Raw genomic sequence first — 25,001 nt, 5'->3', positions numbered from 1 at the left:
GGACACAGCAGCAGTGTCATCAGTGCCAAATAAAGAGGTAAAATAACCTCTCTACTGCTATTCAGAATTCCCCTGTTTATGCATCCCAGGAACACATTGGCTCTTTTGAACATAATATCTCAGTGGGAGGGCATGTTCAGATGATTATCCACCCTCTTTCTCCCCTACCTCAGTTCTTTTCAGAGTCACTGCCTCCCAGGATAGAGTCCAGTCATCTAGTCTGGCCTCCTGTATAACACAAGCCATAGAACTTCCCTGAATTTAATTCCTATTTGATCTAGAGCATCTCTTTTAGCAAAACATCCAATCTTGATTTCAAGCTACTTCTGATTTATATAAGGGAGAACAAAAGGAGACCCAAGCTCAGTATGTGCAAAGGATTCAGGTGTGAGAAAGTCCATGTGAGTATCATGGAGTGAAAGGCAGTAAGCGCCTTTCTATTCTTAGTCTGAGTGGGGGACGTAGGCAACAGACAATATAGGCCGGCAGCAGAAGTGGACTCACCTGAGCACAGAGCAACTCAGCTCTTTTCTCATGATAACCTAAAGGAGTAGAAATAGCCTGTATGTGGAGAGCTCTCCACCGCAACCATCCTGAAAGAGATTGAGAGAGAGACTGCACATTCTCCTTCCAAACTGTTATAAGCAAGAGCAGACTCAGAGCTCAGGCCTGCAGCAGCATCCCTGCTGCCTCACCCCAACGAGAAGAAGAGAGGCCAGCGTGGGTTTTCTTGCACCTACTCAAGGGAGCAGGGTGGAGAGGCTGCTGCTGAGCTACACAAGCCTCCAGGAGAAGAGGGAAGTGCAGAGCAGAGAGCTGACGTGCACCTTATCCACCCACGACCGGAAGAGCAGATGCTGGTTAGAGCAGGGCTCAGAGCAGCTGCACTTTCTCCACATTTTGATGCTTTGGAGGAGTTGGCCCTGCCGTGGGGAGCAGAGACCACTCCAGAGTTCTCGGGCTGCACAACTGATGGCGAATCTCACAGGGCTTCTCTCACAGTGGCTTTGGCTTCTCTGTGAGTATCGTGACACTTGGCTGTGTTGTGTGCGTGTGGAGCTCTGAGAAATGATGCATGGTGAGTTTCAGCCTGGTTCCCCTCTCCTTTACCCCGCCGATAGCCAGGAGCTGCAGCTGCCTCACCCCTTTGTGGGATTATGTACACTGAATCGGGATGGGAAGTCTGCCAGATGCAGGGTGATGAAGGATCGGGCCCAGTGGAATTAAACTAGAACAGAACTGCTGTGAGTGAAAGCAGACTCAGGCCCTTTTACAGGTTGCCATAGCCTGGATTCTGCTTTACACTAATGCCCCTTTACACTGCTCTGGAGTGCAAAGAGCCTGTGAAGCGGGAGTAGGTGCATCTCTCTGGGGCCCCTGGGGCCTGCTAGAGGGCCACAGTGTAAACGAGAGGCTGACCCTGCACAATGGACTGGGACGCTCTGTGATGCAGAGTTTAAAAAGTCACCGGTTAGAAACAGGGTGAGGTGAAGCTTGAACAGGCTGGATACAGCTGCTCACATGGGCCTGGCTCAGTCTATTTGTTCCATTGACCCTCAAGCCAAATGCAAAGGCTCCAGCATGGGCAGAATAGAGCATCTGCCTCCTGTGTGGGATGGGCTGTCCTGAGCACATCACCTCCACTCCAGTCCCACCCCGGCTCCCAACCTGCATTCAGTGCCTGCCACAGGCTTGTCTTCAAAACCACTAATGGAGCAGGTCCCAGCTATATCCTCAGCTGCTTCTCCATCCACCACCCTCTAAGGGAGCTATGCTTCCTGGGAACAACTAGCCCAGGGCAGAGTGTGGTAGAGCTGGAGACATGGCATTGTCTGGCAATGGGACTCTGTGGGATGAGATCAGAGAAATACGGAGTCTCTTCACCTTTGGGCCCCTCCTCTTTGGTAAATGTTCCCGCCATAAACAAAATTAAGGAGAAAATATCTTATACGCCCAGCAGAGCTCCCTAGAACAAGGGAAGGGAAAAGAGCAGAGGCTACAAAACAGTTCTTCCCTTCCTTAAAGGGGTGTTTTTGATGTACATGAAGCAATCAAGTACCACGGTGATTAGTGCCATGGTGACAAGGGCTGGGGGTTGTTTGGCTTTTTGCAGGGTGGGTGTGGTGGAAAATTCCACACAAAATGAAACAATATATAGAGAGAATGTTTGTCAAAAGTTTCCATGTAAAATGTCACCTTTTCATTGAAAAACAAAACACCAACACCAAAAAGATTTATCTGAAAAAGTTTGGATTTTCAGCTTTTTGGATTTTTCACGAAAGTCAAAATTTTCTGTTGAAAGAACACATTTTCTGCAAAAATTGCATTGAGCTAAAATCCCAATTTTCCATTGAACAGTTTTGATGGAAATTTTTCAACCAGCCCTAAGTAGCTACATAGATGTTGTATCATTTTTATCTTTCTTTTTATCTAGTTAAAGTCTTTTTAGTTTAACTGATGATATGATTAACTTACTGGACATTATAATGAGAAATTTTCTGTTGAAAAGGATGACGAGAAACGTATTTCTCTTTGTAAAAAACAAAACTGAACATTTAATTTTAAACATCAACATGTATAAAATGTGACAAATTCTAGATGTAGTTTAATAGCTACACTTTCTAAAGAACAGACAGTGGGGGTGAAATATCTTAATGAATCTTAGTTTTAGTCATAAACTTCATTTCATTTGCACTTCAGTGAAGTTCTACCTTGAAAATAAAAGAAAATGTTTCTTCTTTTGTTTTGTTTCCTTTCCCTAAAATACATTTGCTTTTCTTTCCCAAGCTCTGAGCTTTGCCTCACAGCAATGGCAGGATTCCAGCTGCATTTCTTCTGGTGAGTGCTTGCTCAAAGTAGCTGCAGAAGTAAAACCAACTAATGAAACTCAGTTAACTTCAGTGAGGTTTATCCAGTGTGAGTAAAATTTGACCAAGTGCCAGATAAGCTCCAGATCCCAATGTGAACTCTGTGAAGTTCATGGGGTCCCATTAATGTCAATGGACTCCACATAGGTGCAGAAGGCTGCCCCTGCAGCTCATTGCAAGATCGGGACATAAAACTAAAGTAGAATATTGCATTTCCCAAAGAACCTAAGGGCCCTATCAAGGTTCCTTCCCCACTCTGAACTCTAGGGTACAGATGTGGGGACTTTTACCAGCTTAGGTTAAAACTTCCCCAAGGTACAAACGATTTTATCTTTTTCCCTTGGACTTTCACTGCCACCACCAAACATCTAACCGGTATTATTATTAGGAAAGAGTCCGTTTGGAAACATCTTTCCCCCCAAAATCCTCCCAAACGTTACCCCCCCTTCTAGGGAAGGTTTGATAAAAATCCTCACCAATTTACATAGGTGACCACAGACCCAAACCTTTGGATCTTAAGAACAATGAAAAAGCATTCAGTTTCTTAAAAGAAGAATTTTAATAGAAGAAAAAGTAAAAAAGAATCACCTCTGTAAAATCAGGATGGTAAATACCTTACAGGGTAATTAGATTCAAAACATAGAGAATCCCTCTAGGCAAAACCTTAAGTTACAAAAAGACACAAAAACAGGAATATCCATTCCATTCAGCACAGCTTATTTTTTCAGCCATTTAAAGAAATCAGAATCTAACGCATATCTAGCTAGATTACTTACTAAATTCTAAGACTCCATTCTTGTTCTGTTCCCGGCAAAAGCATCACACAGACAGAGAGAGAGGCTTTGTTTCTCCCTCCCTCCAGCTTTTGAAAGTATCTTGTCTCCTCATTGGTCATTTTGGTCAGGTGCCAGCGAGGTTATCTTAGCTTCTTTACCCTTTACAGGTGAAAGGGTTTTTTCTCTGGCCAGGAGGGATGTTAAAGATGTTTACCTTTCCCTTTATATTTATGACAGGCCCAATCAGCAAAGGTATTTAGTAACACTGGACATATGACTGGAAAGATACTCCGGGGTCATGGCCTCCAATCCCCTGCTATCAAAGGAAACCCCGTTAAAGAGACCGGGGGGTTAGGCCCCCAATTTCCAATCCGTTTGAAGGCAATTTGAGGACCTAAGTCCTTTAGGCTACTTTTAAAATCTCAGTCTAAAGATTTTCTCTTTGACAATTGGTCCAGTAATTCTAGCAGAGTGTGATCCTGCACTCACTCATGTCAATGGACCCTTGATTATGTGAAAATGAACTATTTAAGGACGATGAGTCACTGAGTTTTTATTTTTCCAGGCACACTTCCTGCTGCTGAGATGTTCTTGGGGACAATCTCTGCTAATGAGGGGGACACTGTCAATGGCAGATGTTTAATCCCTGCAGGAACCCCTGTCTACATTGTTTTCTTTTGTAAGGATGGGATGGAAATTTCAAGACTGCAAGCCAAGAGAGGAAAATTCTCTTATGATTTAGCTTATAGCGTGGCTGGAAGCTCAGGCAATATTTCCTGTGGATACATGTCCAGAAATGACAATAACCAGGTGTTAAATTCTCTGCTAAGCGTCGCTCGGTATCTGAAGGTCACAGGTAAGACAGTGCTAATTACTTAAAGGATAAAACATTGCACTTGTTTATTATCAGAAATTAAAATTACTGTGAACTATTTTTTTACAGATAGTTTTGAATACTTTTCAGTTCTTTCAAAATTCCCTGTGAAACTTTTCCAGTTTTTTTATGAAAAAACAGAAATCAAAGATTTTGTTAGTAATGTTTTTTGGTTTCAGTTATCTTTTTTTTTTTTTACAAAATAATGACAGTTTCCACCAAAACTCAAACATAATTAAATTTTCATTGGAAAACAAGGAAATAATTCACTTTCAAAATGTTCACTTTGGTCACAAAGGCATTTTTTGTGAAGAAAAACATTTTCAGGGGAAAACATTAGAGCAACTCTAACATGTTGTAAATGTGGATGTTTAGGGACATACTTTGGTCACCTGGGGACAGGTGAGCACCCAATGTGCTCCCAATAAGCTTCAGTCTTTTGGTAAACAGGCCACTTATTATCGTGCCTAAAAGGGAACTGTGCTGTTTTGAAAATCTAGCCCATTCCGGCAACCCGGACTTTCCTAAGCTGAGGGGGCAGTTCCCCTGTTGCCCTGAGCCCTGTGGGAAATCCAGCATAAAGTTAATATGGCCTGAAGCTACAAAACATTTCTTCAGTTCCTCTGCCCCATTAAGATAAGGAGAGGATTAAGGGGCTGTCTCAGCATTTCCCAGGAGGATCACTCATAGGAACATGGGGCACAGGACTAAAAGGGGCCTCCTTCCACAGCAAATCTAGCTCCTGCTATTGCAGGTAACCCCATCTTATCATCCTCTTCATAAATTTACCAAGCTCTGTCTTTGAACTAGTGACCGTGTTTGCCCCCCACACTTCTCATTGGGAGGCTCCCTCCTTTGATGGTTAGAAACCTTCTTCACATTTCCAGCCTGAATTTGTTCCTGGCCACTTCATCCCCATTTGTTCTCATGCCAACTATTTTCTGCTTTTGCACTATCTGTGCAGGTGCCAGTTCCAGGAGCAGCACGACTGAGAATCTGCTTTATCAAGGTAACTGATTTGAATTTACTCTGACACAGTTGGTAATTTCTATTGTGGGCTAAGAGGCTGGAGCCCATTCTGGGGCTTAGTCTACATTACAAAGGTCTGCCGGCACAGCCATCTCAGCTAGGAAAGTAAAAATTCACACACCCCAGTCAACCTAGTTATGCTGGCAAAATCCTGGTGTAGACGCAACTACTCCAACAAAAGTGTGCTTCTGTCAGCCTGTCATTCGGGGAAGTGGTGTAGCTATAGCAGCCAAAGAATGACTTCTGTCAGCATTCAGTGCAGTTGTAGCCATGTTGGACCCAGGATATTAGAAAGACAAGGTGGGCGAGGTAATATCTTTTATTGGACCAACTTCTGTTGGGTAGAGAGACCTAAAGAAGAGCTCTTTGTGTCTCGAAAGCATGTCTCTCACCAACAGAAGCTGGTCCAATAAAACATATTATCTCACTCACCTTGTCCTTCTAGTAGCTCACTCTGTGTCTCCACTGGGCGTGCTGCTGGCATAGCTACACTGGCCATGGCTCTGTAATGCAGAGAAGCCCTGAGTGTCATGTTCCTTTCTCTTTACTCGCCTCTCATTTTCTTGAATATTAAAAGGATGGTTTTCCCTGCATGCCACTTAATAAGCACCATTTAGACTGTTTGGTGCATGGTGGGTAGTCACCCTAAGCCAGAGCAGATGTTGTTTCTATTGCTGCTCTCCCTCATGGTTGATTCCTAGGGACTCTAAAAGAGCTGTATCAGAACATCATCCCTGTGAAGTAGGGAAATATTGTCCCCATTTTAGAGAAGGTAGGGATCTGAGGCCCAGCGTACATTACATGACTTACTCAGGGTCACATAGAAACCTTTGCCCCATCCACTGGTTCTACAAAACCAACCTTCCCCACCTCTTATAAATTATAGAATGCCAGAAAGGACCATTTTGATCATCTCATCTGACCTCCTGTGTAACACAGGCCATAGGACCTCCCTGAAGTCATTCCTGTTTCACACTTCTTTTAGGGAAGTGTTCAATCCTGACCTAAAAACTGCCACTGATGGACAATCCACCACAATCCTTGGCAAATTATTCCAGTGGTTTATTACTCTGACTGTTAAAAATGTGCACCTCTTGATCAAGTTTTTCCTGCCCTTCCCCTCCCTTGTTGTCTAATGCAATGTGAGTATCCATGTTCTTTTCATTTTCTAGGACTGGAAAATGATACAATATTGACAATTACAATTCCTGTTTTGGTGGGTGTGATTTTGGCTCTTGTTCTGCCCCTGATGTATTACCTTAAGAAGAAGAAAGGTATGTAAACATGGAAACTTCACATTATTCACAAATGAACAGGTATATGAGGCAAACAAAAGACCTAAAAAAGAGATTCCCACATGGTGTTCTCAGACATGGGAAACCTGAAGACAATAACATTTAAATAATTGACATATAGAAAATATGAACCTGAAATGTGAACCCTTTCAGACATTGAGGGTAAAGAGAGCAAAATGGGGGTTAAACCCCAGCTCTGAACTTAAAATCATAGGTCTGTAAAGGACCTCAAAAGGTCATCTAGTCCATCCATGCAGGACCACATAAACCTAGATGATCCCTGGCAGATGTTTATCTAACCTCTTCTTTAAATCCTCCAATGAAGGGGCTTCCACTACTTACCTAGGTAACCTATTCCAGTGCTTGACTATCCTTAGAGTTAGAAAGTTTTCCTAAAACCTAACCTTAGACCATCCTTTCTGCAGATTAAGAGCATTATTCATGTTTTACTTAATAGACATGGAGAACAATTTATCACCTCCTCTTCATAACTTGCACCTACAGTTTTGGCTTCAGATATATTTTCTGGATGTGATTTGGATTTAGCTTGACATGGAAGAAATCTTGCAAGAACAACTGATTTTGTGAGACTTGCATGATTGAGACCAAAATTAACCCATAGCTTGTCAGATTTCACCACTCACCCTGAGCCTAGACACTAGCCCTGGACTGACTGAGTCTGAACTTGGGAGCTGGTCAATATTTTTCAAATTTCAAAAATTGGATGAAAATCCACATAAACTAGAAAAACATTCACAAAACTTTTCTCTTCATTTTTTTCTATGAACTCTAAGGCCATATGAAAGTATATGAATTTCAAAATTTTATATTTCAAAAAATCAGGAAAAAATCTAAAAGACTTTGTGAATTCTTCTCCACTTTTTTGTGATAAGCTCTGATGATCTCTTCACCTAGCCCTAACCCTAACCTAAATCTTAACAGAATTCCAGAAACAAACCCCTGTCTCCTTATCCCTTAAGTAGTTTGTTCAACTTCCTCTCCCTCTCATTGATATTCTGGGGAGAGGCAAAGAATTTTTCTCTAAACCTTTCTAATTTGTTTTTTTTCAGTTGTAACTAAAAGAAGAAAGGAAAGGTAAGAATGGGGTAATTCCATCAAACCTCTCATGTTACAGACAGAAAGAGATTACTCCCACGTAATATATCAACTTGTGTCCAAGTCAGAGTGTTTGGTACTTACAGCAGCTCCCTCTAAATGGTGTTGCTGTTGTGGGATATATATGGTACTTCAGCTGCTTACCTGGATTATGTTATGGCTCCCCACCATCACTATAGTATCTGAGGTAATGATAATGCTTGATAGCTCATGACTTCATTCATGAAATCAGGGTCCCTTTGTGTTGGTCACTGAACACACAGGTAACAGAGAAGACTGTCCCTGCTCCAGACAGTTTAAAGTCTACATATTATTATTAATCATTAATTATATGGTTGTTCTTGCTATTGTTATGATTAATCATTGCTATTGCAACAATGTCTAGAGGCCTCAAACAGGCTGGGCCTCATTGTGCTTGGTGCTGTACAAACACAGAGTATGTCAGTCCCCAACTCTAAGAGTTGCAGTTTAAAAGGGGTGTGAACAAAGACAGAGATTAGCTCCGTTTGTGATCTGCAAAAAGAACAGGAGTACTTGTGGCACCTTAGAGACTAACAAATTTATTTAAACATAAGCTTTCATGGGCTACAGCTCACTTCATTGGATGCATGCAGTGGAAAATACAGTAGGACAATTTTATATACACAGAGAACATGAAACAACAGGTGTTACCATGCACACTATAATGAGAGTGATCAGTTAAGGTGAGCTATTACTAGCAGGAATAATACCTGATCACTCTTATTATAGTGTGCATGGTAACAACCATTGTTTCATGTTCTCTGTGTATATAAAATCGTCCTATTGTATTTTCCACTGAATGCATCCAATGACGTGGGCTGTAGCCCACAAAAGCTTATGCTCAAATAAATTTGTTAGTCTCTAAGGTGCCACAAGTACTCCTGTTCTTTTTGCAGATATAGGCTATAACACAGCTGCTACTCTGAAACCTTTCATTAGTGATCTGGTGGCCATGTCCATCTGTGAGAGTCCTTCCCCACCAAGAAAACTCCAGCTTGCCTGGGGCAAAATCCACTAACAAGTGGTAAGCTTTGCTCATGCAGTTCTGCACTAGTTGTTCCATGCAGGTTGTCAGGGCAGGGTTAAAATTTCACAGTTTCCAGCAGAGGCATGGCCCCAGGATGATGTGGCTATGAGCTGCTTCCCACTACAAGCCCGCTTCTGGTAAGAGGGAACAAGATAAGATGCTTTCTCCTATTCCAACAATACTGGGTTGCAAACCACTCTTCAAAAAACAGAATTTCCATTGCACAGGAAATTCCAATATTTCAACATTTGTTTTCATGCCAAATAGAAATGAAAAATCAAAACGTTGACATTTTCTGCAACACCAAAATTCCCACAAAATAGTTTTGGAAACATTAAAAGGTTTTGTTTTCATAACATTGAAACATTATACTATACTATGACATATTAACTGTATGGTTCATAAATATAGTATATATTATAAATAATTAAAATTAATATTTTAACGTTATAAAAGTCACAATGAAATGAATCAAAACAAAGTTGAAATGAAACATGTTCACCTTATTGAAGTGAAACTGTTAAAGTTATTGAAACAAAAAGTTTTAACAGTATTGAAATAAAATGAGAAAGTTGGAGTAATTCATTTTGACTTCCTCCAGTCAAAAATTTTGTCAAATCCACATGTCCCCATGAAACCCTTTCTAGTTCAACATAAATGAATTTTCCAACCAACTAATTGTTATGGCTGTGTGTGGCTCCATAGTAGCCTCTGTGCCACTTTTCTTGCATATACTTCTTAAAGAGAGATGACCCTTAATTTCAAAATTCACTCCATAGTTTGAGACTGTGGTGCTTGGACTGCTTAGATGCAAGGTTTCATTTAGCATCCTGATGAGACAGGGACTACTTGTGCAGTTCAGATGTAGATGCAGATTTGGATTCTAACTCTCCACAGCCTCTATGTTCAGTCTGCATGAATTTCAGGATTTTGAGCCAGGTCCATCTCTTATTTTAGACTTTAAATATGACTCATGTCTCCTGTTCACTTGTGCAACTTTTCTCTTGTTTTTATTAGGTTGCAAAGCCTCCGTGAGAGGAACGATAATCCCACTGAAGATCAGTACACGGGTATGAAAATCAGACACATTAATCACTTATTGCTCTGAGCTACAGATGCATTTGCTGTTTGGTTTTTGAAGGAATGGGGAGTTTGGTGAAGTTTATGTAGTAATTCAGGGGCGAGGATCTCTGACAAGTCAGTTAAGAGCACATATTGGAATAAGTGGAAATTATTTCCACCAGCAGCAATTTTTAACTATCAATAGTTCTGTCTACCTCGGTACTTAATTTATCAGCATGGTAACTAATGCTTTCCTCACTGATTAGAAAACATAACATCCTATTTTGCTCTCTATTAGCAGCTGAGTGGAAGAACTAGGAATAATCCCAGGTCTCTTGATTTTAACTGTAGGGACCATTTCTCTGGGTCACATTGCCATTTTAAAGCTATGTTGATTATAACTGATTTCAGAAGCAGCTCTATATGAATGTGCATCTGGCACAAATCAGGTCTGGAGCACAAATCCATCCCAAATTACCTCTTTCGGATGTATAGCTCAACAGGTTGATTTCAATAATCAGCTCTGAGTTTAAATATTTAAAAAAAACATTTTTGGGAACTGTGTTGTGCCTATTACATTTGCTGAGAAACCAATTAAATGTATTGTAAGGGAACAAATTCACTTTTTAAAGCTCCTTACAGCAAAATATTACCAGAAACTGTGTTATAACGAAAATTATTATAAATGTGACCTTTTTTTACAGATAACAATGGGGTTGCATATTGCCATGGCATGGTAAGTGATTATGCTGTGCTGTTAAGCCATAATGATACTCTGGAAGTCTGACATATACAGCAATGATTTCCTGTTTCCATGTATTTTTCTTAAAAAATTTATAATAAATTATAATTTCTATTATGATAGTGCTTCGCGCTCCCAGCTGTGATCAGAGCAATTAGGCACTGTACAGATATATAATTAGAGACAGTAAGTTTGTGAAACAGCTTTTTTGTTTGAGAAATTATACACAAAATTAAAAATATAAAGAATGGTCAAAATTGAAACAAAGTGTTTCAGATTTATTGAAAGAGAATATTTTGTTTGCCCCAAAACAATGTTTCCCTAGAATTGTGTGTCACAAAAAATCTGCAAAATTTTTTTTTTTCACCTTGATTCTGGATGAAAAAAAATTGAACTCTCAAAATTTTCCATATGACAGAAAACCTGTTTTCCATTGGGATATCATGTGTTCAGGGAAATTAAGCAGTTTAGAGTTATATCTCTTGCTATTTAGATATGTAAAAATGATCCTACTGTAATAACAAGAAAATAGCATCCTGCTATAATTCCTCAAGCTACCAAAACATGTATTAGTATATTACCAGGGTTTCCGTGACTAATACAAAAATTATTAACATTGATATCCATTTTGTGGCCAATGCTTCATAGATGGAAATGTTAATTTACTAATGAATACATCTATAGGGTGATCTTAGTGGTGGCATTTTCAAACATGTATGAAGACAACAGGTTAGGTGAGATTGAATTCCCACCTCTCCAATAAATAGTACTTATCCACAGAGATTTTTTCACTTACATTCCATGGCAAGACTATATATTCTTATTTCACTTTTCAAGCCAGAAAGATAAAATCTGTATAGAGAAGAATCTCCTTCTGTGCTGAATTCAGCTGGATTCACCAAAGGATTGGCTATTTATCTGGTTAACGAGGACACCTAGAATTACAGAACTCAGGGTTTACAAATCACCAAGACTTTTGGAAGAAATATAGCTGCCTGCTTCAGAGCATATCATAGAATCATAGAATATCACGGTTGGAAGGGACCTCAGGAGGTCATCTAGTCCAACCCCCTGCTCAAATCAGGACCAATCCCCAACTAAATCATCCCACCTAGGGCTTTGTCAAGCCTGACCTTAAAAACTTCTAAGGAAGGAGATTCCACCACCTCCCTAGGTAACGCATTCCAGTGTTTCACCACCCTCCTAGTGAAAAAGTTTTTCCTAATATCCAACCTAAACCTACCCCACTGCAACTTGAGACCATTAATCCTTGTTCTGTCAACCATCAACCATCCTGGAACAACTGGGGGTTAGAGGAGACTTTCCCTATGGGAAAATTATTTCCTAGCTGCCTCTTGCAGGATTTCATTTTTATTATTATTATAGCTGTTTGAAAATTTTGTGACAGAATAGGTTTCCATCAGAAAATGCTGATTCAACAAAATCAAAATATTTCATGAAAATGTTGAAATTTTTGAGAGAAAGTTATCAAAACATTTAATTGCAATACAGTCAAAAATGTGTTTCAACTTTATGGTTTCAACTTTTATGTTCGAATAGAATAGAATAATAGTCTAGGCATTTAGACATTATATTATATTATATTTTATATTATATATAAGAGTCAAAATGATAAAGTCACAATGAATCATTCCAGCCTTTCAGAAATGAAACATTTTGATAAGGCTATTTCAATATTTCTGGAATGAAAAACTTCAGATATTTAGTGTCTTGGTCAATTTTCCCATTTTGACTTTTCATTCCAGTTTTGAACAAAAAGAAATTTCAAAATGTCTCGATTTCCCAAGGACCAAAAATTCAGTTTTCTGGCCAGTTCAATGATGCAGTAATGCCTTGAAGCTCTGGGCATTGATCAGCATCCCATCAAACTACGCTCTGTACACACATACAACAAACAGATGGCCACTGAGCTGAGGAGCTTACAATCTAAGGCCTCCATCCTGCAAATTCTTATGCACATGCTTAACTTGATGCTGTGTTTACAGTCCTATTGAAGTCAATGGAGATGCTTGCAATGTGTAAAGTAAAACAATACATTCATCTCTGAGGACTGTTGGTCTGTGTAATATCCATTTCCCCCGAAGCATCTGCTCCCAGCGTCAGATTTGACTAGTTATAAAGTATACATGGATTTGTTGGGGCTATTTGTACAGTATTCTGAGATCCTCAAGTGAAAGTCACAATGCAGTTTTGCCATTGACTTCAGTGGAACCAGTATTTCACCCAGTATGTTCATTATTTAGTTATGATCAATTAACAAAATTCCCCCTTCCCATTTAATAATGGGTATGTTTGATCACTCTCTAAGAAGCTTCTTTGGGTATGCCTTTAAATCTCAGCTTTCTGACAGCATTTCAGTCAGAAAATAGCACCTTTGCACCCCGTTTAACATGCTCCCATTGATTTAAAGGGCAAAGAAGCCCCGGAGCCAATCTATCAGAATTTTGATCTAGAGGATGTGCCTCGTTCTACACGTCACTCCAAACAGAAGTATGAATCTGCCTTTCCGCTATATGTTAATGGTAAGTGATCCACTCCACTCACAGCCTCAGCCCGGACTCAGCAAGGGTCTTAAACACTCGTATACATTTCACCAGGTATATAATTAGTGGGATTGTCCATGTGCTTCAAATTATGCACATGTGTTTATTTACCAGGGCCTGGATCCGTGTCACTTATTCATACTGATGTAGAGCTTTCTCCACCAGGAGAACTAGGGTGAAACTGACCCCTTCTGCCCTAAGCTTGAGGAATCTGATTTTCCATAGAAGTGGGGCCAGAAATAGAATGAGAACAATCAAAGGCAGATCCAGGTCTTTCTCCCTGACCCATGGAGGAACAGCCTGAATTCATTGCATCCTAACATTCAGAAGGGTAAACTAGTGGGGAAAATTATTTCCTGTAGGCTGGCTCCCACCAGTCAGAGATTTTGAAATCTCTGATTAAATGCAAACTGGAAATAAGGCTCTCATTTTAACAATGAGGGTGACTCACCCTTAGAACAAGGGAAGTGGTGGATTCTCCATCACTTGATATCTTCAGGTCAAGACTGGACGCCTCTGTGGAAGATGCTTTAGCCAAACAAAAATTATTGGGCTCAACTGAGAAGTAAATGGGTGAAATTCACAGGTCTGTGCTATACAGGAGATCAGATTAGATGATCTAATGGTCCCTTCTGTTCTTAAACTCTATGAATCAAGGAAACTTTGACCCAAGAAAGAGAAGATAGACTATAAATATCAGACTCAATGGGTTTTGCTTCCTGGCACTTGGAGTCTTTTGGTCCTGATCAATGGAAAGCCTAGCAATAATTTGAATGAGTCCTGGGTCAGGCCCATAACCACTAGAAGAGTTGCAATTTCATATTAAGTTGAATTATGGATACCCTGGAATTTCATAATACAAAAGCCAGCCTCCAAATCACAGATATGAATCTGCAATTACTATAATATCATAAAGTTTATTCTATTGCCTTTGTGAAATTGGCTGGGACTCCCATGTCTTTTTAGGGGCAGGTAAGTGGCAAAATAAGACCTGAGCAAATATCTGAAAATGGTGGTGTTGGTTGGGGGTTTTTTCCCAAATATTTGCTCAGAAAGAAACTCTGGATTTTCCTTGATGGCGTTCTCATCCTTAATACATTTGCTTCCTGCACCACTCCATTGATGAGTTTGCTTCAGTTTGGTCATGGAGTCAGAAAATCAGAAGTAAATGTTAGATCAAAAGTCAGAGAGAGAGAATTTCTAATTCAGCCATGAGTGTTCACACTGCAAACCTGACTGTGTTATATTTTAAAATGCAATGAACTTAATGTAAATGGGCTACGCACCAAGAATATTTTGTTGAAATTGTTTAATTAATAAATTCATATTATTAATAGATTTGAGATAATCACAATCTGTTCAGCCAATTTGTAAAGAGAAAAAAATTGTCTAACAAGTTAAAACTAATTTTTTAAAAGTGGAACACGATTTTGAGCATCTACACTGATGCATCTTAGAAAAACCCAATTTTCACAAAATCAGGCCCTTTTAAGGTGTCTTAATATGTGCTCCTAAAATCGCTCGTCACTTTTGAAAATTTAGGCCCAAAGTTCTATAAATATCTGCCCCAGATTTAGCCATAAATCAGGAGTCCCACCTCCACATTCGGCATGATCGTTTGCAGTCTCAACAGAGAGTTCACACTTAGAACAGGCAAATGCACTGAAACAGGGCTAGATTCTGCCCTTTTACTTATAGGGAGCACTCATGTGCTATGCGCATAAATGCCTAGTAGAGCAAGGTACTTTTCAAAGTGACTAAGAGTGGCAGAACCAGGCCTGCAATCTCAGAAAATCATAGAACCATGGGGTCAGAAGGGACTGCAAGGGCCACCTAATCTAACCCCTGCCAACATGCAGGATTTGTTGTGTCCAAACATCCAAGACAGACGGCTATCCAGCCTCTTTCTGAAAACCTCCAGTGAAGGAGATTCCACAACTTCCCTAGGCAGTCTGTTCCATTTTCCTACTGTTCTTACCATTAGGAAGTTGTTCCTGAGATTTAATCTCTATCTTCTTTGCTGTAACATTCCATCTGGTGGCCTCTCTGTGGGAAGGTTGAAGATAAATGGACAGATTGATAGATAGTGGGTTTGAACAGGAAATTGATTTGCTTCTGTATTTCTTATGCAGAGAGAGGATTTCGTTCTTGAGGGACTGCACAATGCACCAATTTTACATTCACCTCCAAATAATTATAAACCAATTGCCACACTAATATTTGCAAAAACTGGGGTTTGGTCCTAGACCAGAATTTATTGCAGAGGTGGCTGATTTGATGTGCACATGGGATAAATAAGGGCAGACACGGGGATGGATTTTGCATGGCAGGCTGCAACTTCATTAAACTTAACACAGGGGAGAGGCACTATCTGCTATATCGTCCATTCATTCCAAATTCCTTCCTGATCCCCAAACGGGCCATCGGTCAGACCCACAGCACTGGCAAGACACAACTCTGAAACTACCATTACAGGGGTGGGGCTGGGGCTGCTGAAATGGAGTAAAAAGAGGCTCCACATGGCCCAGGCTAGGGCTTAAATTAACCAAAGGCGACAGCAAGGGACCAATCACTGTCCCCACAATCTCCCCACTGTCCCCACAATCTCTGTCCCCACTGGCTAAGAGGTGGATAGAACCTCTGAAGCAAGTGCTCTCCTCCCTCTTTCTACTGGGGCTGTCGCAATCACCCCTGACCCCATCAAGTTTTCCACCCATTGAGGCAGGTGGGTGGCACCATCTCTCTCTTTCCCATTTTTGCATGCCTGGAACCAGTGTCCAGACAGCCATTGCAGGGGTCTGAGAGTCCATCTCGTCCCCTATTCCAGTGTCCAGTCCAAGTTACAATTTAGCCTGTAATATTTACATTCTGTCTCTGGAATACAGGCTGTACAAATCATATCTCTCTCAGCAACCTTCACTTAAATCAACGGTGTGTTTTGTTTGGGATAGGGTGAAATTTTCTGGGGATCAATGGTGTGAGATCTGCAGGTAGCTAATATGTTTTCCATGTTTCCTTCTCATTTTCCTGTAGACTTGTACAGACCATGAGAGGTGCAGGATGTTGGAAGATAAGCATCTCAGTTTAGTTTTTTCAAAGATTGATTTCAATTTGTCAGAGCCAGCAGAAGAGGAAAGAAGAAGACACTCAAGCAGTGAAGGAACATTTCAGAAATTTGGAAATATGCAAAATTTTTGGTTTTTGAAGAGAGAAATAAAGAGCAACATGAATTTAACCTACCTGATTTCTTAACTGGGGATGAAGATGTGTGTTAATTTCAGACTAGTTCCTCCTGTGCAAAGGGAGAATGTGAGTTTGATGTAAATAGATGATGCTGTATTATAAATCATAATTTTATTTCTCTTACATGTATGCTGGACTGTAATGTATGAGAGGGCTCACTTTATTATTTGATCATATGAGTCAGAATTTTCTTTTTGTTATCTTTATCTCTATACAATAATTAATTTTAATTTCTTTTTTTTCGATATATGCAAAATAAAATAAAATTTAAAAAAGAAAAACAAGTATTGTGCAGTATTGTGTACAGAATTGAGCAAATATATGATTTTTTTCATCTCAGGAACCAAACTAAAAATGTAGTTATTTTGAACCAGAACTGATTTTTTTTTTGTTTTTTTCACCAAAGCAAAAAAAAAGAAGAAGAAGAAGCTATTGTTGGGTTTGTTTGTTTGTTTTCCATTTTGGATAGAAAACATCCAAAACTATACAAAATGAAAAAACTGAAACTAAACTAATTGGGATGAGGTTTATTTTTGTTTTTTTGTTTTTTGTTTTAATTCTGAGGTGGTTTTTTATTGGAGATTAAACTTTTTTTTTATTTAATTTAGTTTTCAAGTGTTTTTCCACCCCTTAAAACATAAATATACCTAAAGTTCAAAATTAAAATGTCATTTTAAAATGAAAAGACACAATGTTTCATTTTGAAATGGTTGAAACAAACTGGTTTGACTTTTAAAAAAAAATCCATTTTTTCAGGCAAAAGTATGTGCCGCATTCAATCCAAATTCATTAATAGTTTCAGTGCCCCCCAATGCATTTTTTCAGCTTCTGTACTATTCCCCCAAAAAACTTTCACCCAGCTCTGAACACATGAGCATATTCATAGTTCCTCTGCTATGTAAAAAAACATATCTCTATTGATTTCATTGGCGCTTCACCACTTTTGTCCTTTTGAGTATTTTCCCCTTCACCAATTTCTTCCATTTGAGCATTTGGCCCATAGAGGGTAAAACACTAGGTTAATTCTTGGATTGTACTCCCTTCTGCTGTGACAAAACGTGCACCCTGTTGCTGGGGAGTTATATTGCTCAACATTGGGAAGACACCCACTCTTTTCAGGTACCACAGAGGCAGCATCAGACCTGGAAGGGTCAAAAGAGGAGTTTCTGGAGTAAGCTGATAAATTAGGGCCTTATCTAAAGCTTACTGAAATCAATGGAAAGACTCAACTGCCTTCAATGGGTTCAGGATCAGGTCCTCAAAGAGCAGCAAATTACTGCCTCTGGGCAGGACACAACAGAGACCTGAAAGGACCATTGTGATCATAGATTCATAAATTCCAAGGCCTGAAGGGGCCACTGTGTTCATCTAGTGTGACCTCCTGTAGAACACAGGACAGAGAACTTTGACACAATAACTCTGAGAGCAGATCTTTCAGAAAAACATCCAATCTGGATTTTAAAATTGTTAGTGATGGAGAATCAACCACAAACCTCGGTAAATTGTTTCAAAGATTAATTACTCTCACCGTTAAACATTTATACCTTATTTCCAGTCTGAATTAGTTGAGCTTTAACTCCCAGCCATTGGATTATGTTAGACCATTCTCTGCTTGATTGAAGAGCCCATTAGTAAATATTTGTTCCCCATGCAGTTACTTATTGACTATAATCAAGTCACCCCTTAATCTTCTCTTTGTTAAACTAAAGAGATTGAGCTCCTTGAGTCTCTCACTATCAGGCATGTTTCCTAATTCTCAGGACTCTTCTGTAGCCTGACCCAAAATTGGGTATATATAATTGTAAATTGAGGATTAACAGGTTCTTGTGCCAAGATCAGGCCCAATAAGATTATTGTAAAATTATCATGTAATTTGGGAACCCCGATGTGCACAGGTGCAACACTCACACTATAGGAATTCTTTATATATTGTGACAAAGCTCTGTCCTTGCCTCTGTGGGTCCCGCATTTCCTGGCGGATTTCTCTAGCCTCACAGGCTCACTGTGACCCTCCACATAACCCTTCTTTCTCTAGAGACAAGGGTCACAGTCTACTGAGCCATTTTCATCATAAGCCAGCAAGGGAGGTGAGGAGAAGTTATCCTTCCTTGCACAGTCTCTGTTGTCTCCCAGTCTCAGTGATTAATCAGGGGGCAAAGGTGGGGGGGGCCAGGCCCACCCTCTACTCCTGGCTCCAGCCCAGGGACCCTAATAGTATCAGCTATGGTAGCTGACCTTTTAGAAACATGACATGTACAATTCCCTGGGCTACTTCCCCCACAGCAGCCCTCACTTCCTCAAGCTCCACTTCACCCTTACCTCAGGGCCTCCTTCCTTGTGCCTGATATGGTGTGTACTACTCAGCCTTTCCGACCGCGCAATTTCTTCCCACAGCTCCTGACATGCACTCCCACCTGACTGACTGGGAGGCTTTTAACTAGTTTCAGCCAGCCCCTGATTGGCATCAGATGTCCCAATCAACCTAACCTTCTCCCTGCCTGCTGGAAAGTTCTTAATTGGCCCCAGGTGTCTTAATTGTCCTGGAGCAGTTGCCATTTCACTTATCCTGGTACCAGGGATTTGTTTAGCCTGGAGCTAATATATCTACTACTCTTCCATAGCCATCTGACCTTGCCCTGTCACATATCCCGCCCCCCCTCCCCCCGCTCAACACCATAGAGTTGGGCAACTTGGAACGCCAGGCAGTATGCTCGTGACAGACCATCAGCGTTGCCATGATGGCATCCAGCCCTGTGCCGTATGCAGAACTGAAATGGTTGGAGGGATAAGAACCACCTGGTGACCATTCCATTCTTTTCCTTATTCCACTGCATCCACTGGAGGGGTGCATGGTCCGTCACAAGAGTAAATTGTCAGCCTAAGAGGTAATAACAGTGTCTCCGAAGCCCATTTGACAGCAAGGCATTCTCTCTCGACCACTGCATATTTCCGTTCTCTTGGGAGAAGATTTCTGCTTAGGTAGAGGATTGGGTGTTCCTCTTCTCCCCCATTTGTGACAGAACTGCTCCCAACCCCACCTCGGAAGCGTCTGTTTGTAAAACAAATTCCCTGTTAAAGTCCGGAGCTATGAGTACGGGGTCATTACAGAGGGCCGTCCAAAGGTCTGTAAATGCCCCCTCTGCTGCATCGGTCCACTTTACCATGTCTGGACCGCGGGCCTTCACCAGGTCCATTAGGGGACTTGCCCTAGTAGCAAAGTGGGGAATAAACTGTCGGTAGTAGCCTACCACGCCTAGGAACGCACGGACCTGTTTCTTTCAGGTCGGCCGGGGCCAGTTTTGAATTGCCTCTAGCTTATTCGTTTGGGGCTTCACTATGCCCCTTCCCACAATATATCCCAGGTACCTAGCCTCTGCTAGCCCTATGGCGCATTTAGCGGGATTAGCAGTGAGGCCAGCCCATCTTAAGGTGCGCAGTACTGCCTCAACTTTCTCCAAGTGGGTTCCCCAGTCTGGCATATGGATGATGACATCATCTAGGTATGCAGCTGCATAACTAGTATGGGGGGGGGGCCCAGCAGCTTATCCATGAAGTGCTGGAACGTGGCTGGGGCCCCATGTAGCCCAAAAGGGAGGACGGTGTACTGGAATAGCCCATCCGGGGTGGAGAATGCTGTCTTTTCTTTAGCTTCTTTGGTCAGAGGAATCTGCCAGTACCCTTTTTTTCAGATCCAGTATAGTCAAGAATCAGGCACTACCCAGTCTGTCAACCAGTTCATCGATGCGTGGTATGGGGTATGCATCAAACTGTCGGTGAAAGTCATTACAGAATCTCATGGTACCATCAGGTTTAGGCACTAGAACAATTGGACTGGACCACTGACTGTAAGATTCTTCAGTAACCCCTAATTCTAACATTTTCTTTACTTTGGCCTTGATTTCCTCTCTTTTGGCTGCTGGGATTCGGTAGGGTCTCAATGTTACCTTGGCTCCAGGGATCATGCGGATATGGTGATAGGTCTCAGTCATCCGCCCTGGTTTTGTAGAGAACACATCTCTGTTGCGATTAATCATGTCGGCTGCCTTGATCTTTTGGATCGGCGTCAAGTCGGATGATATCCTCACTTGCTCGTGTAAATTATCCTCCTGGGGAAGGGTCTCCTGCATGACTAAGCATGTCTCTCTATCATGCCAAGGTTTTAGAAGATTGATGTGGTAAATTTGCTCCGATTTCCGGCGGCCTGGCTGCCACACCTTATAGTTCACCTCTCCCACGGCTTCAATTATTTTGTAGGCCAAAATAATTTGGGCCAACAGTTTACTTTCTGCTGTGGGCACCAGTACCGTCACCCGATCCCCTGGTTGGAACAGTTGAAGCTTTGCTTGGTGGTTATAATGGGTTCGTTGGGTCTCCTGTGCTCTCTCCAAGTGTTCCCGTACAATGGGCGTAACTCGGGCTATCGTATCTCTAATCTGCAGTACATGCTCAACTATGTTTCTTCCAGGATTTGGCTCCTCTTCCCAGGCTTCTCTGGTTATATCCAATATGCCCCAAGGGTGGCGCCCATATAGTAGTTCGAATGGAGAGAAACCCGTGGAGGCTTGGGGAACCTCCCGGATGGCGAACATGAGGTAAGGCAAAAGAGTATCCCAATCTTTCCCATCCTGGCTCACCACTTTCCTGATCATGGCCTTGAGGGTCCTATTGAAACTTTCAACAAGGCTATCTGTTTGCGGGTGGTATACAGAGGTCCATAGGGCTTGTACATGGAGCAATGAACAGAGATCTTTCATCAACTTGGACATGAAAGGTGTCCCTTGATCAGTCAATATCTTCTTGGGTAGCCCAACCCAGGCAAAGATCTGTACTAACTCCTTAGCTATTGTCTTGGAAGCTGTGTTGTGCAGGGGAACAGCTTCCGGGTACCGAGTTGCATAATCCAGTACAACAAGCACATGTTGGTGGCCCTGAGCTGTTTTCTCTAGGGGCCCTACCAGATCAATGGCTATCTGTTCAAAAGGAACATCTATTATTGGAAGAGGTATCAAAGGAGCCCGCAAGTGCGGGCGAGGGCTATGTAACTAACACTCCGGACAAGAGGTGCAGTATCGCTGGACATCTTCATGTACTCCTGGCCAGAAGAACCTCCGCAGGATCCGTGCCTGGGTTTTCTCTACCCCTGGGTGTCCTCCAAACAGGTGACTGTGGGCGAGCCTCAATATGGCTTTTTGATGTTTTTGTGGCACCAGAAGTTGTTGTATCTCTTGCTCCTGCATTTGCACCACGCGGTACAGGAGATCTTTCTTCACTATAAAGTAAGGTCCGGGACCCCGGACCTTCCCATCCACGGGTATCCCATCAATCTCGATCACCTCTTTCCTGGAGTTATCATATCTGGGGTCCTCCGCCTGGTCCCACCCAAAAGTCTCTCTCCCGGGACTAACCTAGGTTGGATATTAGGAAACACTATTTCACTAGGAGCGTGGTGAAGCACTGGAATGGGTTACTTAGGGAGGTGGTGGACTCTCCATCCTTAGAGGTTTTTAAGGCCTGGTTTGACAAAGCCCTGGCTGGGATGATTTAGTTGGTGTTGGTCCTGCCTTGAGCAGGGGTTGGACTAGATGACCTCCTGAGGTCTCTTCCAACCTTAATCTTCCATGATTCTATGATTATCGGCCATGCTCCCGAAATCTTTTTCAGTCTCTGCTTCCCAGGAAAGAGCCCCCACATCCTACAAGTATGACCAACATTCTTTGTTCCTAGATGTATACATTTGCATTTAGATGATCCGGGTGTAATAGACCAGTGAGCCTTACTTGGAATGGAAATGATTATTAGAAATAGAATTATAGGCCACCTTCATGATCATGACATGGTAGGGACTAGCCAGCATGGCTTCTGCAATGGAAAAGCACGTCTTTCTAATCCACTAGATAGTGGATAAAGGAGAACTAATTAATATAATTTATTTGGCCTTTCAATAGCCTTTGACAAAGTCCCTTTTAGGTGGTTAGTAAAGAAACTAAGTAGGGCTATCAATTAATTGCAGTTAACTCACGTGATTAACTCAAAAAATGTAATTGCGATTTAAAAAATTAATCACAGTTTTAATTGCACTGTAGAATACCAATTGAAATGTATTAAATATTTTGGATGATTTTCATATACATTGTATGCTGTGTTGTAATTGAAATCAAGGTGTATATTATTTTTATTACAAATATTTTCACAGTAAAAATGATAAAACAAATAGTATTTTTCAATTCACCTCATACAAATACTGTAGTGCAATCTCTTTGTTGTGAAAATGCAACTTACAAATGTAGATTTTTTTTGTTACATAACTGCACTCAAAAACAAAACAACGTAAAACTTCAGAGCCAACAAGTCCCCTCAGTCCTACTTCTTGTTCAGACAATCTCTTAGACAAACAAATTTGTTTACAATTACAGATGATAGTGTGGCCCTCTTCTTATTTACAATTTCACCAGAAAGTGAGAACAGGCATTTGCATGGCACTTTTGTAGCTGGCATTAAAAGGTATTTACTTGTCAGGTATGATAAACAATCATATGGACCTTCATGCTTCGGCCCACCATTCTGGAGGACATGCTTCCATTCTGATGATGCTCATTAAAAAAATAATGTTTTAATTAAATTTGTGACTGAACTCCTTGGGGGAGAATTGCTCTGTTTTACCCGCATTCTGCCATATATTTCATATTATAGCAGTCTCGGATGGTGACCCAGAACATATTCGTTTCAAGAACACTTTCACTGTAGATTTCACAAAATGTAAAGAAGGTACCAATGTGAGATTTCTAACTGACCCAAGGTGTAAGAATCTGAAGTGCCTTCCAAAATCTGAGAGGGACAAGGTGTGGAGCATGCCTTCAGAAGTCTTAAAAGAGCAACACTCCGATGCGGAATCTACAGAACCTGAACCACGAAAAAAGAAAATCAACCTTCTGCTGATGGGATCTGACTCAGATGATGAAAATGAAAATTCAGTGGTCTGTACTGCTTTGGTTGTTATTGAGCAGAACTCGTCATCAGCATGGACACATGTCATCTGGAATGGTGATTGAAGCATGAAGGGACATATGAATCTTTAGCACATCTAGCACATAAATATCTTGCGATGCCGGCTACAACAGTGCCATGTGAACACCTGTTCCCACTTTCAGGTAATATTGTAAACAAGAAGCAGGCAGCATTATCTCCTGCAAATGTAAACAAACTTGTTTGTCTTAGCGATTGGTTGAATAAGAAGTAGGACTGAGTGGACTTGCAGGCTCTAAAATTTTACATTGTTTTATTTTTTAATGCATTTTTGTACATAATTCTACATTTGTAAGTTCAACTTTCATGATAAAGAGATTGCACTACAGTACTTGTATTAGGTGAATTGAAAAATGCTATTTCTTTTGTTTTTTTACAGTGCAAATACTTATAATCAACAATAAATATAAAGTGAGTACTGTACTCTTTTTTATTCTGTGTTGTAACTGAAATCAATATATTTGAAAATGTAGAAAACATCCTAAAATATTTAAATAAATGGTATTCTATTGTTGCTTAACAGTGTGATTAATTGCGCACTTAATCTCAATTACATTTTTTTAATCCTGCGATTAATCTTGATTATTCTTTTTAATCACTTGATAGCCCTAAAACTAAGTAATCATTGGATGAGAGGCAAAATTCTGTCATGGCACAGAAACTGGATCAAAGATAGAAAGAATAGGAATAAATGATCAACTAAGGAGAATAGAGGGTGCCTAAAGGATCTGTACTAGGCCCTCTGTTGTTTAATATGTTTATTAATTATCTGGAAAGGGGAGTGAACAGTGAAGTAGCAAAATCTGCAGATGGCACAATATGCTCAGGGTCTAGCAGGTTGCCATGTATGGGGTCAGTAAGGAATTTTTCCCAGCTCAGATTGTCAGGAATTTCGGGGGAGGGTGAAGGTTGGTTGGTTTTTGTTTTTTGCATTCCTCTGCAGTGTGGGGTGAGGGTTACTTGCTGGGATTATCTGGGTATTTCTCACATAATCAGTTCCAAGCCATTGCAGCAGTCTTGGGCACAGATGCACCACTATCCTTCCTATTCTCTGCCTGTGGCACACAATTTCCTAAGTCTCTTGCAGACTGTAATACTTTCATCTGATTTTGTTTGTTGGGTTTAGTGTGCTGGTGCTGGGTGGTGCTGGTGGCCTGTGATATACAGGAGGTCAAACTGGATAATCTAGTGGCTCCTTTTGGCATGAACCTCTGTGACTCTTCTCAGAATAGCCAAGCCCAGAGAAGATTGTGTGGAACTTCAGAAGGGCCTGTCAGAGCTGAGGGAATGGGTGGCTCAATAGGAAATAAATTCCATGTTGAGGTCATGCCTGGCAATGCTTGAGGGGAAACAAGGCAGTGC

The 25,001-nt window shown here is 41.0% G+C and overlaps 1 protein-coding gene across 2 annotated transcripts; it reads left to right on the top strand.

The window, feature by feature from the left end:
- The first annotated feature begins 926 nt into the window (after nucleotides 1-926).
- LOC122457266 lies at nucleotides 927-17,057 on the top strand. 2 transcript variants are annotated; one of them, XM_043501295.1, is made up of 10 exons: nucleotides 927-1,018; nucleotides 2,788-2,838; nucleotides 4,209-4,499; nucleotides 5,482-5,526; nucleotides 6,719-6,820; nucleotides 7,912-7,936; nucleotides 10,023-10,075; nucleotides 10,772-10,803; nucleotides 13,241-13,352; nucleotides 16,407-17,057. In XM_043501295.1, the coding sequence occupies exons 1-10, from the start codon at nucleotides 973-975 to the stop codon at nucleotides 16,421-16,423; spliced, it is 774 nt and encodes a 257-aa protein (XP_043357230.1). In that variant the 5' UTR covers nucleotides 927-972; the 3' UTR covers nucleotides 16,424-17,057. The 2 variants fall into 2 exon arrangements, with proteins under 2 accessions (XP_043357230.1, XP_043357231.1); XM_043501296.1 differs by having other exon boundaries at nucleotides 934-1,078.
- Nucleotides 17,058-25,001: the final 7,944 nt, after the last annotated feature.

Source organism: Dermochelys coriacea, chromosome 23, assembly GCF_009764565.3.
Source record: "Dermochelys coriacea isolate rDerCor1 chromosome 23, rDerCor1.pri.v4, whole genome shotgun sequence".
Lineage (NCBI taxonomy): Eukaryota > Metazoa > Chordata > Testudines > Dermochelyidae > Dermochelys > Dermochelys coriacea.
The sequence above is the reverse complement of the archived record's forward strand: the minus strand, read 5'-3'. Positions and strand labels throughout refer to the sequence as shown.